We start from the raw sequence: 15,733 nt of genomic DNA on the forward strand, positions 1-15,733 counted from the left end.
AACTCTGAAGTGAAATACCATGGTTTTGTTTTGCTTATTGGATTTAAAAGTAGGATGGCATATATGTCTGGTTCCAGTTCAGCTGCAGCTAAAGCCTCTTGCAAACTGTTCATCGTAGATTCCCCCCCCCCCCCCCCCCCAAAAAAAAAAAAAAAACAAACTGGTGGAAACTACATAAAAACCGCTTGTGAGACTTCACTCATGCAATTTAATTCCCAATCCTACTCCTGTTTTTTGTCTGGCACACCAGACAAACCCCTTCTTAAATCTGCACCTGAATATATTTTTCACAGTGCAATCTGCTATGATTTACAAAAAGCAAATTCTTACAGCCCCTCTTCTTCCACCACAGCCACATTAAATGTTTTTAACGCTTATCTTTTGCTTTTTTTTTTTTTTTTTCCCCACTAGAATCCCATTGTCAGTCAGTTTTTCCCAACGCTCTTGCTCTGGTCCTTCTCAGCTTTGCTACCAACAATTGTGTATTACTCAACTCTTCTGGAGTCCCACTGGACAAAGTAAGCAAGAATTTCCTCTGCTTTGGTCTTACCTTATCAGCTGAATTACTATAATAAACGGAGACAATGTTTAGCTTTCGTGGAGCTCTTAACTCCATAGACCCTTCATAGCAGAGAATGGCTTGTTCTCATCTCGTTCTAGTGTCAAAAAACAATATTCTAGAGTTTGAGTCACCTGTAATCAATACAGCAAGTGTAATCTATGTGATTTCCTTCTATTCCCCCCCCCCACACACTGTGTGTTTAAAACTTAATCAGAAACAAAAATGTGTAAGCAGACCTTGTAACAAGAACAAGAACCAGCATGCAAGACCCTTCACTCCCAGGGAAGTAACTGTCCTTCGGAGCCACTTGGTCAGAATTCTCGCTTGACCTCTGTGCCGCTGTGCAGAAAAGAGTCAGGGGGCCATAGCTTCAACAGGAGCATGGGAAGTGTCTCTAATCCAGTACTTAGCTCACTCTCTGGGAAGGTATCATCCCCTTCAGGCTGAGAACAATATCCCACTATAACAGAGGTGCACCAACTGATGTAGTGTTACTTACAAAAAGGACATCTCTTTGCTATTTTGAACGGAAAAAGTGGTTTGGATGTAATTTTTGGTGCACGATTCAGTGCTCTTGGATACTCTGATCTGAAAAGACCTACGCAACTAAGCCCCAGCAGATCTGTTAAAACAAGATTTTCAGGTATGACCAGAGCGGTCTAGAGACATCAAGCACAGTGACGTGCTGCTAACCTGGAGAACTCGTGGCAGAGCCTGGTTTGGCACACCAGATTTCATCATCAACTTCTTACGTAAAGCCAGATAAAAGTGTAATACTGTTCATTTCATTCAATCTTTTCCGTAATGTGTGCAGCTATTGTTTCTTTATTTTTTAATCTAAGTGCAAGTCTCTTTTTATTGTGCCATTCCCTTGTAAGCCGTCATGTCCAAAGTTATGTTTTCCAGTGACTGTTTTATCAACTACGTTAGGAACGTGAGCTTTGGGCCCTTCTATATTGGTTGAAATAGCTTTCTAGAGTCTCTAGCTATCACACATCTGGTTTCCTGTACTATTTCTAGCCTTGGTATATTTCTGCTACATGATATGTCCCACAGAGCCCAAAGGCTGTATGATCGTATAATAAGAACTGTGGTTTTAATGCCCTATCAGATTCTCCTTTAACAAAATCTGGATTGTTCATGGCAATCTCTGCACTTCTTTGGCAATGGTGTGTCAGGACACTGATGTTCCTGCTACGGTAGTAGGGGCACAGCAATAATAGTGTTATGTTGTTCCCAAAGACGTGACGCTTGCAATAATAGTCAGGTAGCTTGTTTGAGTCTCTGGTTTCCTGGCACTGGTGTCCTCCTAAGAACTGCCCGTTCCCTCTTGGACTAACGTTTGAAGAGCTATTTGTTTACGAATGGTTGAGAGATGAAAGTATCGTTGGATCAGACACCAGTTGTGATAGTTCCCGCATCTCCTGCCGGTGGTGCAGGACAGTGGTGCAGGACCATATTAATGTTCAGAAATGTTTTCTCTGTCTAAATAGAGGCTGAGGGCTTGCTTGGTGCAAAGAAAAGCCTCAGAGGTGTGTGTTTGTGAGAGTATCTCATAAGAAGGTGATGCGGTAGGGAAGCTGGAAGTCTCACAGGTGATGACGTCCTGTGGGCAAAATCCTTCAGGTATGGAAGTCTTTCCTATGCGTTTCTCACTCAGTAACTTTTGTATGTCGGTAGATCTGGAGAAAACAGAATTATGATGCATAAAGTCTACATATTTTTGATCTTCATGGTGTTGATCCTGCCCTCCCTTGGTCTGACCAGGTAAAGAATCATAGTCTAATATATTAAGTTTGAATATTCTTATAATGTGAGACAATTTCCTTTAGTTTTTAGTAACTAGTTGATGTATAGTTGATCTACCACCCACCTCCCCCCTCCAGTGTGTGCTGTTATTGTCATTACACGTTAGATTTCAAAGTTATGGTTCCTCTGAGGACCTTACAGCCTTTCAAGAGTTAAGTCCGGCATTCCTTATAGCAAAGGAATCTAAGATACTGGAAGATTAATGGCAAAATGGTTGAAAGTTGCCCAACTCACTGTCATGGCTGAGAATCCAGCTTTCTGACTGTCTTATACTTTAGTTATAGTTGTCCTTTTCCTTCTTTGCTGCCTTAGCACCTGGGCAACAGTTCTTTGACTGTTGCACTAGGTAATGTCTCCTTTCTATATGCTGTCTATTAAAAATGAAATGTTAGAACTTTAGTATGAAGTAGATGTTTCTGTTTTGTTTCCATATGATTTTTCCTACTTCTGACTGAGTATTGGTAGCCATGATAGGGCTAAAGATGCAGATTATTTGATTAAATTGTCTATATCTACCGTTCTAATCTGAACTACTGCAAGAGAAACAATTTTATTTTTACACAGTACTAAGCTGTTGGAGACTGAATTACATTAATCATCGTTCTTTCAGCCTTGATTTTTTTTTCCGTTGGCTGTTCGACAGAGAATCATCTGAATCTACAGTCAGACTGGAGTAAGTATGAGCAACTCTTTGTTACAGGATTGTTCAGGGTGCTTTTTTTTTTTGCTGGTGACCGACTCTGGTTAGTGTTTATCAAAATCTGCTTGGGGATGATACCCTGTGGGATGACATGAAGTTTCTGAATAAGGGGAGAAGAATGCAGGCGCTTTTGCTCTGAAGTTCCTTACTTTCTTCTGCTAACTGCTGTATGCAAGCATTCAGGAAAGAGGTGGTTCTGTTCTCAAAACCTTGTAAGTCCTGTAGACGATAGGAAGAAAAGATGTGCGGATACAGTGCAGGTGAGAAGGGACCAGACAGTGTATTGAGAATCGTTGCCTATCAGTGACAGGAGATCATCCCAAGGATTACAGTGAGATCAAGTAGCTACAACTCGTTTTTGTTTTTGAAAAATGGATTTCAAAAAAAAAAAAGTCTGTATTGTTTTTAAGAAACTTGAATGTTTTTATCCCAAGATTGCAAACCTGCCTATACTGATTATTACAAGCTCTTGATTATGGGCTGGACATGGAGGCTGGTCAGGTGGCTGGGGGGAAGGAATAGGGCATAACTATTAGGACATAACTAGGTTCCTAGATACTGTTTCAAAATCAGTAACAAGAAGATATTTAGGAGTTAGTGAGCTAGAAGAGACCATTATGCTATTGCAATCTTATCTCATCGTGTCTCAAGTTGCCACTGCAGACATCAAGTGACGTTCTGATCTGCTATCAGCCGTCCATCAAATTTTACTGTTTTTCTTCCTGAATAGCTTATTCCTTATCCAAACTCTGCAACTCAGCTAGTCGTCTTAGAGGCTCACTGGCAATGGCATCATAAAAATCTGCCCTTACAGTATAGCACACTTAAAACATTTAAAGCTGTATGGTACTCTTTTTTTAACTTAAGATTACCCAAAGTCCTCCAGCCACTTCTTATGATGTCCAGTGCTCGTCTTTCTGGAGAGATATTTCCAAAGGTGATAGGGATTTGTTGTCTGTTTGCCCTTTCGACTTGCTAGTCTGCTTTCCAGTCACTGTCTGATGCCCTTCCTTGCAGATGTGTCTTTTTGCCCGACCAGGGAGCCTTCTTTGTGAACTATGTGATTGCCTCTGCTTTCATTGGCAATGGGATGGAGCTGCTGCGCCTGCCTGGCCTCATCCTTTACACCATACGCATGATAATGGCCAAGTCCACAGCAGAAAGGAAAAATATTAAACAGGTATAAGAATTCCTCCTTAGCAGCAGGCCATTAAATGACTAGTGTTTATCAGAAACAGTGGTAGCCCCCATCCTTCGTAGCATTTATTATTGACTCCTCTCACTTTTTTTGGCCTTTATTTTGCTCAGCCGTAAAAGGCTTGTATTCCCTTCCTTTGCAGTATAGGAAACAGGTATTTATTCAAATCAGAGGTGGCCACAAATAAAAATCCAAGCTCTGAACTTAAGGCATTGTTCTCTTCATAGCTCCAAGTGAGAGTTTTGTGGCGACTTCTGAATTTGTAATATGCTCCTAAACACAATTATTTTCTGCCTTATGGTTTTCAGTAGTTGCTTCTTGTAGAGGAAAACAGATTCCTTGAGGAATTCCTTTAAGGCTATGAAAGAAGTAGCATATTTGCTGTAAGTATGACTGTTCAGAACACATAATGCTCTTATCTGTCTAATTACATTGTTTATGCCTCTCAGGAAATTAACTGATCTCTCATAGAGATTAAAAGAAGGTGAATTGTTGCTTTACTGAATCTATTTTAATTCTTTACACGTTGATAGATGAAATGAGTTTGGGATGTTTTGTTTTCGTTCATAGCAACAAGCATTTGAATATGAATTTGGAGCGATGTATGCCTGGATGTTATGTGTGTTCACTGTCATCATGGCCTATAGCATTACCTGCCCCATCATTGTCCCGTTCGGTAAGTTTTCTGATGAGCATGTGCACGATGTGAGGGAGCTGGGGGCATGTGGGAGTTTTGGAAGGCCTGATTCTGGGTTCTTAGTCCAGTTTGGATGATGGTGATCCCTAGGACTCTGATCCAAGGTTAGTTTTCTTCCCTTCTTGTGAAAAGCAGGACAGAAGATGGTGAATTACTTAGTCCTTGTACTGTCTTCAGAAGTTGAAAGTGATATGTTTAATGCCAATTTTTATTTCTAAAGATTGAGTGTATTGGCTCTGTCTGGTGGCGGTCTTAATAGTTAAGCGTAGGAGTTCGGACAGATTTGGGGGTGAGGGGATGGTTTACCTCTGGGTTCTAAAGCTTTCAGAAGTAAGCTGCATAGGATATTCAACCTGGAGATCCAGCTTAAGCAGCCAACCTTCGCTTGAGACCTTTTGATCGCCAAATTCTTTAGGCACATTTGGAAAAGACTTGTCTGATAATTTGACTGCAGTGTGTAAAATGAAGCACAAAAACAGGTATGTTGATCCAGTAGCAAGAGACTGGAAAACTACCTGATCTTCTCCCCTTGACGCTGCTGCAGCTCTTCTGTGTTACTAACTGTGGATCTAAAACTCCATGTCCCAGACGGGAATGAGAGCAGGGGCTGGGGCCACCCCTGTGCTGTGGACAGCTGCACGCTCCATGGCCCTGACCCCAGGGACACAAGCTAATGATGTCCTGACTGCTTGTTGGGACAGAGTCTTAGTGAACACCGTTCCTGTCCTCTCACAGGAGGAGAAATGCTATGTACTCCGGCAGACCCACTGGCTTAGATAATCAGTGAGCGGGGAGTTTAGGGTGTGCTGAGGGAGTGCAGCTGCAGACTACTTCTAGGATGTTTCCTCTTTTCATTTGGTGATCTCTTCACATTTCTCTTATGTTGCCTACATATCTAGCTCTGACCACTTCTTTGCTTTCGCTGTACTACTCTTTTTTGCACACCCATACAGGGTTTAAAGCTCACTTACCTTTCATTGCTAGTGACTGTGACCTGATCTGCCTCTTATTTTGTCATGTCTTTCATTCACAAAGATGCTGGACTGCCTTAAGAATTATGTATAAAATCATTTCAGCTACTGTAGACATCTCCCTTCCGGAAACCTGTTTATCAGGCATAACTAGTACTAAATCATATGGTATATCTGATATTCTTCTTTTCTAATTCAAAATTTAGAGAGCTAGAAACAATATAACAACCTAAATTAGATGTCAGCCAGAATTCTTTTTAATCAGCAACCTTATTATAGGCACAATGTGGCCAAATTTTTATAACAACATACTTCACATCTGTTTACATTTAGTATTCTTTCTGAAAACAGAAAATCATAAATAATTGAGCTATGCATGATAGTCATTTCTTAGATAAACTGTCTGCTGCACGCTGTAGAGAAAGTAACAGTTTTGCAAAAAGAAAAATTATTGAAATGTATTGCTGTTGGGCCAAATACAGCAGTGAAATGGTGCAAAATATTATCGTTGAGATGGCAAAGCATGTACATTACGTAGAATATCTCAGCTATTTCCTTTGCTGATGTTCATGGGGATGAATTTTCTGCTTCTCTCTTAAGGCATATAATCTATAACATGTATGAGCATGCTAAATGAATAATAAAATAACAGAAGCTTAGAAAACCCTGAAGAATCCACTAGCGAAAAGCTGATAGAAAGACAGATGCACAAATACGCCATTACTACAAGAGAAGCATATCCAAATTAAATGCATCTACGTAACGAAGATGCTGTAAAATAAACCCCACCTTGTGTAGGTAACATTGGAAAAATGCAACTTAATTCCACCCAAGCAGAACAAGAGCTTTCTCTGTGTGCTGACTGTAAAGATGTGAATGTGCTACTGCGTACCAGAGGGGTTGCAATTCATAGCTGTCACAGTTGTAACTGGCTTTTTTGGGTAAGACCAGCTGACTTGAATATTCAGGCATGATTTAATGAAGGCTGAGAGGGAAACATTAAACCACTGTTGGACCTTTCTTCTGCTGCCAGTAACTGTGGCGAGGGAGTTAACAGTTGCGTTTCCAGCGTGGGCATTGCGAGAGCTCCCTGCCACCCTTGCCCCGTGTCCCGGTGCTGGGAGGAGCCCTGGGTCCGCTCTGGGAGCGAGTGGTCCCAGGGCTGCAGTGGAGATGCAGGAGAGGGACAGGGATACGCTGGGGTCTTGGCCTGGGGGCCCAGCCCCCCAATGCGAACAACCGTAGGGGCAGGCTTCTCTCATGCAGCTGTACCCCATTCATATTTGGGCTCTGTGCACTGTTGGTATCCGTTTAAGTCACCTGGTTAGTGTAGATCTCACTGCAGAGCTACTGCTCTTTACTGTCCTCGGCTCTCCCTTTCTTCCTTCCAGGCTTAATATATATACTCCTGAAGCACATGGTTGACCGTCACAACCTTTACTATGCATATCTCCCTGCCAAGCTGGAGAAGAAGATCCACTTTGCAGCTGTGAATCAGGCCCTTGCAGCTCCAATTCTCTGCCTTTTCTGGCTTTATTTTTTCTCATTTTTGCGGCTAGGTAAGTATTACCTTTTCCACTGAGAAGCTACTCCTACTCTCTTGTCAGCTTATCTAGAATTACATGGGAAGTTTCCTAGACTTTGTGGTCTTTACAGCTTGTCTTTTTGCTTCTGCAAATGAGGAGTAATGTTTTTGTCTGATACATTAACTTCAGGCTGTTTACATGGAGCTTCATATTCCTTGACTTTAAAGGAGATCTGAGGGTTTGAATTGGCCAGTATGGCTGCTGAGTAACAGACAGTTAAACTCCGTTAATTAAAATAAAAATCGGTTCAGAACTAGCTGCTTCTAATAAGATGGTCTCTGACTTCACTGCATGCATTTGTATTCTCTATGCATAAGTTTAATTTGCCTCTGAGTTGGCTACTGCCTCTGTTGCACAGCTGTGGGTTAGAAAAAAATAAAATCTTGGCTAATAATACCAAGACCTGTGCTTGACATCATCTGTTAAGCATTGCACAGAAGAGCATGCAGTGAGATAGTGACTCTCTTCCTCATATTGTAATTTAAAACCCCATGTTTTGTATTTAATTCATTTTACAAGTACAGATGTTCTGTGTTCTGCAAATACTTGACACTAATAGAATCTGTTGTGGTATACAAATGGGGTCCTTGGAAAGGCTGGCAATGGCTTTTGGCTTGCTTTACCTGTGATGCAGGAGGAAGCATTTGGCATGGAACAGGGATGTTGGTGATGCTAGAAGGAGCTGAGTTTCTCTTCTTGCAGCCCTTAGCATCTAGCTATATTTTGCCCTCTTCTCTACTTTTACACCAGTGATGACAAATGAGTGTGTTTGCTTAATGTTTTCCTAGCATACCAGTAGTGAAAAAGATATTGTTGGCAGGCTGTCCTCTAACTTTAGAGTTAACTCCCTATGGATGTAAGAGGCCCTCAGAAGTATTGCTTCAGAATTTGAGCAGATGTGACTGTATTAGCTATTTGCTTGAGAGCTTATGTTTTCCCTTGTTTTGAGAGCTGTCTTTGCAACCAGGAGGACCAACCAATCCATGCCATTTGAAAGTAACAGCAGAATTTCTATAGCACGTTTTAGAAAAATCAGCTCTGATCACAGCAATTGATGTGCCTCTTTAATTGCATTATAAAGCAAACTTTAGTGTAGTAAAAATTAAATCTTTATAATAATGCTTTTTCATTCTGCATCTACAGCAAGACCGTCATTCGTCATGAAACTTAGTAATGGAAAATACAGATTGGATTATTGTGGTTGGCTTGGGGCCAGCATGGAGCAATTTTTTTATGGGATGTTCTTCAGTGTTTTGTCAGTGCAAAAGGCAGTCTAGTCAAGTGGTGTGAGGCTGAGAGGTTGGAGCTTAAGATTTTGATTTCATTGCTGTTGGTTTCATTGCTGATTCTTGTGCCAAGGAGAAGGAAGGAGGGGGAGGAGGGCTCTGCTTCCTTATCTGCAAAATAAATCAGCTTACGATGTGTAAGGCTTGACTGTTAATCATCGATTGGTACAGTTTCTAGATACTTCAGTCTTGTTGTATAGTACGGTGATAATACCCTGTTTTCTCACCACAGAAATGTAAGACTGGAAGGACCTTGAGATCATTTAGTCTATCCCAGCTCTGAGTCAAGATCAAATAGCACTTGACTGTCTACAGAAGGTGTTTATCTCAGCTAGTAGGCTGCACTGGTGCCATCTATTTCTTTCTCAGTCACTGTTTTCTTCCTCAGTTCCCACGCTATCCATTCGTCAGATGCTGTGCCTCTCACAATGGAGGAGGTGAAGCTACTGTAAGCAGTTCAGCCTCCGTGTCCTGGGACAATCCCCCAAGTCCTGTGTTCCCCAGAGCTGTGGGCAGGGAGGAGTGCTGAGGAGGCAGGGCAAGGGAAATAAATCCTGGGGAGATTTCTTCTTTTTCTTCTTCTTCTTTTTTTTTTTTTTCATTAATCTCTGTTGCTTTTCTTGTGCTTCACACCACACATTGATGTAGACATGCCTCAACAGCTGGGAAGTACTGATTTAACCTATTCTTATAAAAACAACTTCTGCTAAAGGAGATTCCAGAATGCACATAGGGAGTTTGTTTCATTTCCCTTTTTGGTTTGAACAGTGACACATTTTTTTTCTTTTTTTGTTTTTGTTGTTGTTTTTTTTCCCCCCCTCAAACTGATCTGTACAGGATTCATATAACCATGCTAAAGAGTGAAACTTGTCTGTTCTATGCCACTATGTATGCTAGGGTTACTGCAAGAAAATTTGAGGGTTGCCTCTTTTGGCCAAAAAAGTTTGGGAAAGGTTAGGATTTTTTTTTTTTCTCATGCCTTATTCAAGTCATCTTTGCTGTAAAATGAGATTAATTTCTTCAGATTATTTCCCCAGTGGACCCAGAAAATAATAAATCACTCTCATTGTTATAGCTTTTTTGGTATCAGAGGCTGCTACCATGTCCTTTCCTACAGTGCGTGTTCTCTCTGTCTCTTCTTCTTTAAAGAAGAAAAACTTAACTTTTAGCTTAGTTCATGTTTCTTCAATTTCTTGTCTCTTTCTTCTCTTGGATTCTTCCCAGTTTTGTCCATATTTTTATGGTGATGTCCCAAACAGACTGGGCTGCTCAAATTGAGGGCTCAGTAGCACCGAAAAGAGTTACTCTTTTGTATAGGTACCAGAGGCTTGTGGGTGTGTTTTTTTTTTTTTTTTTTTATTTTTACCTCTTTCTGATAGAGTTACACTACTGACTCATTTTTCCGGCTTGTCATCATCAGTTGTATTCTGCAGTGCTACGCTCTCGTCTCTTGTCATTTATCTGTCTATACCTGCATTTCATTTGTCCTTCCAAACTGTAGTTATTTACAGTTGTCATCTGCATACAGTTTCGTCTTACTGACTTTTATTGGAGGGGGTCTTCTAATTTATGAAAGTCGTTTTGAACTCTGATTTTCCTTTGTTTGCAACCCTTCCAGTTAGCTGCCATCATCAGATTTAATAAATGGACTCTACCCATTCCATCTCGCAGATCATTAAAGAGAGTGTTTTAGAATTGAGTCCAGAATAAATGGCCGAGGGAAGAAGAGAAGGATGTCTGAGTCTTGTTTATTATTCAAGTTTTGCAGCCTATTCCTTTGGCCCTTTCTTGCCTCTCAAAGCTGTGAAAACAGCTTGTTCAGCTGTTTCATCAGTTAGTGAGCTTTTTACGTTACCAGGCTCTCCTGGTCGGGGCTGGAAGTGGCTTGCCCAGTCCTCTAAGGAAAAACATGAAGCTTCTGAAAATGGAGGAAAAAAACAAAGTAAGGGTTTGCTTGGTTTTTTTTTTTTCCCCTCTGTTTTTTTTATATTGTATTCTCTGGATATTTTTCTAGGCTTTAAAGCACCCACAACCATGTTTACCTGCCTAGTGGTCAGCATCACAATTTTTATTTGCTTGGCTTATACCTGTTTCGGCTGTTTCAAGCACCTGAGCCCACTGAATTACAAGGTAAGTGGTGGACACCTAACACCTTTCAGCACATATATGCTTGGTGTAGCACCAACTATTCCTGCTGGGTTGTTTTTGCCTTGTCAGTAGCGAAGTCTATCCGCAAAGGTTCATTCCAGTAAGGCTGAAGAGGGCTGATCAGTAGAGGCAGGCTGCTTGGCACAGTGATGGTCTGTGTCAGCAGGGACTGAATTTTGAGAGTAAAGAGAATGGAAGTATGCAGGAAGAGGATGGGAGGAGAGTTCATTGTAACCATACAGTAGAGCATCAGCACTTCCCAGTGATCTCTCTCTGCAAGTTTTCAAGTGCTTACAGTCTGTTCTATATATTGTTTTGACTTAAATTTGATATTGTCTCTCTCTCTTTCCCCCATGTGTTACTGGTTGCAGATAGAAGATTTGCAAGGAGAAAGAGGAAATGAAACAGATGTACGAGCCATCCCAGCATCTTCTGTAAGACGTTAACACAATTAATACTATCTTTCAAAAAAACAAAAACAAAAAACTGATTTCTCATCCTGCTCACCAAAGACCTTGTGTAGGAAATATTCGTCTGAATGGACTGTGGGACTTACCATATTTTGGTGGGACCAGTGAGTTCTGCAGCTGTGCTGCTTGACTGTTCCCAGGTGGTGTTGCAGCAGGACCTTTGGGTGAACTTTTATCACTAGCTGAGACATGTTGCTTCCAGCAGCTGTGTATGCTGTTGTAATGCCTGGATCTTATACCAGGCAGTACCTGACTTCTGGACAACGTTCAGGTGCAGTCAACTGCTGCTGCTTGGTGATTAAGAGATTTGTGATGTGGGTAGCAAGTCTTAACTTGCTGTGGGACTGGGGGTAGAAATGGAGGTCTTGGTGCCACAGGCTGCAAGTTGTGTATGTAGTTTTGCACTAGGAAGCCTCTCTTGTGGTGCAAAAGGCCCTAGGTGTTAAGGTGAAGAATAGGAAATGGATGAAAAGAGTGGTGAGGGGAAAAACTATCTGGGTTAGTTATCCCAACGTGATACTTCTAGAGACTACTACAATCCTTAATGTTTGTGATTTCAGAAGTTCATCCCCCGAGTCTTGCATCCTCATTCCACAGAAAGGACAGTGCTGAGCCATGAGGAGCAGCAGTCATATGGCACCATGGACAACACTAGCTCACAGGCAGAAGATGTAAGCTATTCTGCAGGACCTGCAGCTATTGAGCAGGCATCGAAGGTTTCCCTCTGAATACCGAGGTCTAACACAAGGTGGAGCACTTGGTCCAGCTTTAAAAGAGCTACTTTTCCCACCACCACCACCCCGTAAGCGTTTTGATTTATTTACACATTCCTGCCCACAGAAGAGGTACAGAAATAATTCATGGTGTGATCTGCAGCTGTGCCTGGAGATTAAAAAGCAGATACCTTGGAACTGATTGTTTTCCAGGACGTCTATGCACATTGTGAAACAAGCAGGCTGAACACCAAGATGTGGATCCTCAGGAGCTTTACTTCTGTTATCTCATCATTTGCCTTATGAAGATAACTGATGCTGCATATAGATAACGGGTCACTGAAGCAAATGCAGCTCTTGATCGCAGCTGCCATTTAATTATTCAAAATAATTCTCCTTTAACTTTTAACAAACCTTGAGTATTTATAAACCACTTGGGATGTATTCAGTCCTGAGCCAATGTCACTTTTGATGAAATTACTGTGCCTGTGGGAGATGGGGAGGGTGGATGTGAGGGGGGGGGTAATCTCTCTTCTGTGTCACCCAAAGTAGTCAGTGTGGACACGAGCACTTTTTTTTTTTTTTTTTTTGGAAGACACGTGGGAATTACTGTGCACTTGGATATTAAAAGTACCAAACCAAAAAGCCTGGTGTAAAGAGGGATTGATTGATCTGATACTGTTTTTATATATTCTTGGAGGGCATTCAGGTTGTTAGTTTCAGTTTGCTATTGCCTTACACAATGAATGCTCACTTGCCAGCCATAAAAGATGTAAACATTTTATCTTTCTTTTTAATCTTGGGTCAAAATGACAAATCTCTGGGGTTTTTCCATAAGTGCCAATTACACAAGCTGTAAGATACTAAGTTTTTAAATTATGCAGTAGGTGCCAATTTATTCCAAAGTACGTTGTGTCAAAGTGTAACTAATAATCACAAAGCAATAAAACACTGAGTTAAGAGAAATTTAAGGCTGTCTTGACTGATTTATTGCTTGTGTATTTAAATACTGTCTTTGCTCATGCTATGAAGCAGCCAGCAATTTCATGACCTGCTCATAAGAGAGAGTACTGTTACAAGGCTCAGAATGACAGTTTGTCCCACGAGAGACCTGGATACTTTTAAATTTCTCAGGGGGGTGAATCTTGCTGACTTTTGAGTAGGAGAGGCTTTTGCTCTCTCCAGCCTTCTATCTGTTTGCCTGCTCACTGTTAAACAATGAGCTACTTTATTAGCTTGTTTGTGAAGCAATGACATCTCTTAAGATTGGGGCCTCTTGTGCCACGGATCGGTGCGTGCAGATGTCCAGTGTCTTGCAGGATTGCCTCCAGCTTCCTGAGCCTGGCCTTCTGGATGAACGTTGAAAACACTGAAGGAGGAGACCCGCCTTGATACAAGACGGCCCCTGCAGAGCTCCGATATCGTAATGACGAGACCGTCCTCTTAGCCAAAGGTGCACAAACTCCTGGCTCTTAAAAGATAAGTGAGGAGTCTAGTCTTGTCTAGTGGGGGTGTGGATCACTGTCAAACTTCTGTATACGGTCACTTTAGAATTGCTGTTTAGTAGTGGTTTTTTTGTTTGTTTGTTTTTAACAATCATGGTATTATTAGAGGTGGTGAGTACCTTGAATACAAACTGCCATTTAAGATTGAGACTCAAGGCAAAAAGAAAAACAATAGACAATGTTTTTTACTCGTCAGAGTATTTCATATGGCCGTGAGAGCAGGAGGAAGAGAGAGAGCTCCTGCTGTATTAATTAGATCAGAAATATGTAACTGTTCTAACTCCCGCCTGGCTGCAGTACCCCATCTTGTGCAGGCATCTGCAGGAGCAGTGGACACTCCTTAGTATACTAATTGAGGAAGCAAATAAATGGTTCAGCTACCACACTTGACCTGGTTACGGTGCTGGCACTGAGGGGTTTTTAAGTTCTGTGGAATAACTTACTTCTCTGAACAAGGGGCCACTATGAGGTTCACGTATCGTGTCAAGGACAAAAACTCTTTAGGTTGTTGGATTTCCTTTTTGTGCTTGTCTGCTTGGTGCTCGGAAGGCTGCTGAGCCTTGATAATGAAACTCCTAATTGCTGGCATAGATTCAGTGTGGACAGCAGCAGTAACAGTGCCAACTCTTCAGTGAACTTGAATAAACCCACCTCTGGTCATGCTAACGTGCTTCAGATAGTGGAATATGGAAAACCTATTAGGTAATGGAAAGTTGTATCTTGCTAAATAGTCGTTGCTGGCACTTGTAGAGGCGGTTAATGTGTCTGATGTGGAAACCACCTGCATATTTCACCTATCGTGTAGCAGCTACTCTAGTACACCACTGGGCTCTGCAGGAGTTAAAGTCATAGCTATTAGTATTTATAATATTAGGGCATGATCTGGTGTACTCACACCCTGTTTGGGTAAAGGCTGGGATCATCCGATAGTAAATTATCAAAAGACCTCTGTGTCTAGCAGCACACAAAGTCAAGCCTGGTCTATCAGCTTTGTTCTGTTGTGGTTGCTTACCTAGTATCCTTTGGGTCTCTCTGTCTCGGAGCTGGAAGTAATTAAGAAGCTGCACTGGCTCTAGTTCATTCCTTCATGCTGGTGGATGTTTCTGAGAGGATAAAATTAGATCAGCAGGAGAAACTCCTTGCATTCCTTGCTGAGCCTTAGAGAAAAGCTGAGGGATGGAAGCCTCAACAAATGTGGATATTGGCTGCACTGTATTCGAAATTCATATTTAAAGCCATTGCACATTCTTTACTATGCTTTTTATAAGTCTTTTGGCAGGAAGCCTAAGCAAATGGCCCAGCTGGAGTTGCTGATCGTAGCTCCCAGAAGCCATATTTGCTGAGATCCAACGCCTGCTGCTTTCTTTGCATCGCTCAGTTGGAAACAACACCTCCCCTTCCCCCTCACCTCACTTCTTGCGAAGTCCTTATGATCTAGCAGCCGCTGCCTCTTGGAACAGCGCTGTTCCCATGGAACGTGAATCCTAGGCAAGTCTGACATTCAAATGTGAGTAAGCCCTACAAAGTGGCCTGTGATGGGATCCCACGTGATGCAACCAAGGATACAGTCTCTTAAAAGTTGAAGAACAAAGCCCATGTGATACTCGTACAATTCAACACAGTTCTGCAGAGGCTAAACTTCTTCTATAGAGAAGAAAATGTTGTATGATATGCTTAGACTCAAAAGAAAAAAAAAAAAAAAAAAAATTGGCTTGTTTAGATATTGCCTAGCTCTGTGCCAGTCTGGGCATGCATACAGAAGCAGCTGTGCCTGGTTCACCTTCTCCTGCCCTATTACCACGCATCCTGAACACCCAAACAGAGATGGCAATTTCTCATTTGCATTAGATGCACACATTCCTGCCTTGCCTTCCTCCGGGCTTTTCCCATCTCCTGAGCCACAAGCAGAGATCTCTCCCAGCTAGGTTTCTACATGCTTCAGTATAGCACCAGCCCATCTCTGTACAGAAATCCAGTTCCCAACTCTGCTTACCCATAGACACTAACGGCACAACTGAAGGCTTTCTCATGTATGCTCTACCAATAGCTCACATGTCAGTTTGAAACACTTCACTTCTATGCTTTCCA

General features: G+C 41.7%; 1 protein-coding gene across 11 annotated transcripts in view; it reads left to right on the forward strand.

Annotated features, from left to right (window-relative positions):
- Nucleotides 1-13,106, forward strand: part of TMEM63A (transmembrane protein 63A) — a 30,688-nt gene extending 17,582 nt beyond the window's left edge. For 10 of the 11 annotated variants that reach the window (XM_068940153.1, XM_068940155.1, XM_068940154.1 and 7 more), the window contains 9 exons: nucleotides 412-518; nucleotides 2,243-2,329; nucleotides 2,982-3,044; nucleotides 4,089-4,251; nucleotides 4,840-4,945; nucleotides 7,329-7,496; nucleotides 10,824-10,939; nucleotides 11,329-11,391; nucleotides 11,988-13,106. In XM_068940153.1, the coding sequence (XP_068796254.1) occupies nucleotides 412-518; nucleotides 2,243-2,329; nucleotides 2,982-3,044; nucleotides 4,089-4,251; nucleotides 4,840-4,945; nucleotides 7,329-7,496; nucleotides 10,824-10,939; nucleotides 11,329-11,391; nucleotides 11,988-12,155 (1,041 nt within the window). In that variant the 3' untranslated portion in view covers nucleotides 12,156-13,106. The remainder of the gene's footprint in view (nucleotides 1-411; nucleotides 519-2,242; nucleotides 2,330-2,981; nucleotides 3,045-4,088; nucleotides 4,252-4,839; nucleotides 4,946-7,328; nucleotides 7,497-10,823; nucleotides 10,940-11,328; nucleotides 11,392-11,987) is intronic. The other variant, XM_068940158.1, reaches the window with a different exon arrangement.
- Nucleotides 13,107-15,733: the final 2,627 nt, after the last annotated feature.

The sequence above is a fragment of the Struthio camelus genome, chromosome 3, assembly GCF_040807025.1.
Source record: "Struthio camelus isolate bStrCam1 chromosome 3, bStrCam1.hap1, whole genome shotgun sequence".
Lineage (NCBI taxonomy): Eukaryota > Metazoa > Chordata > Aves > Struthioniformes > Struthionidae > Struthio > Struthio camelus.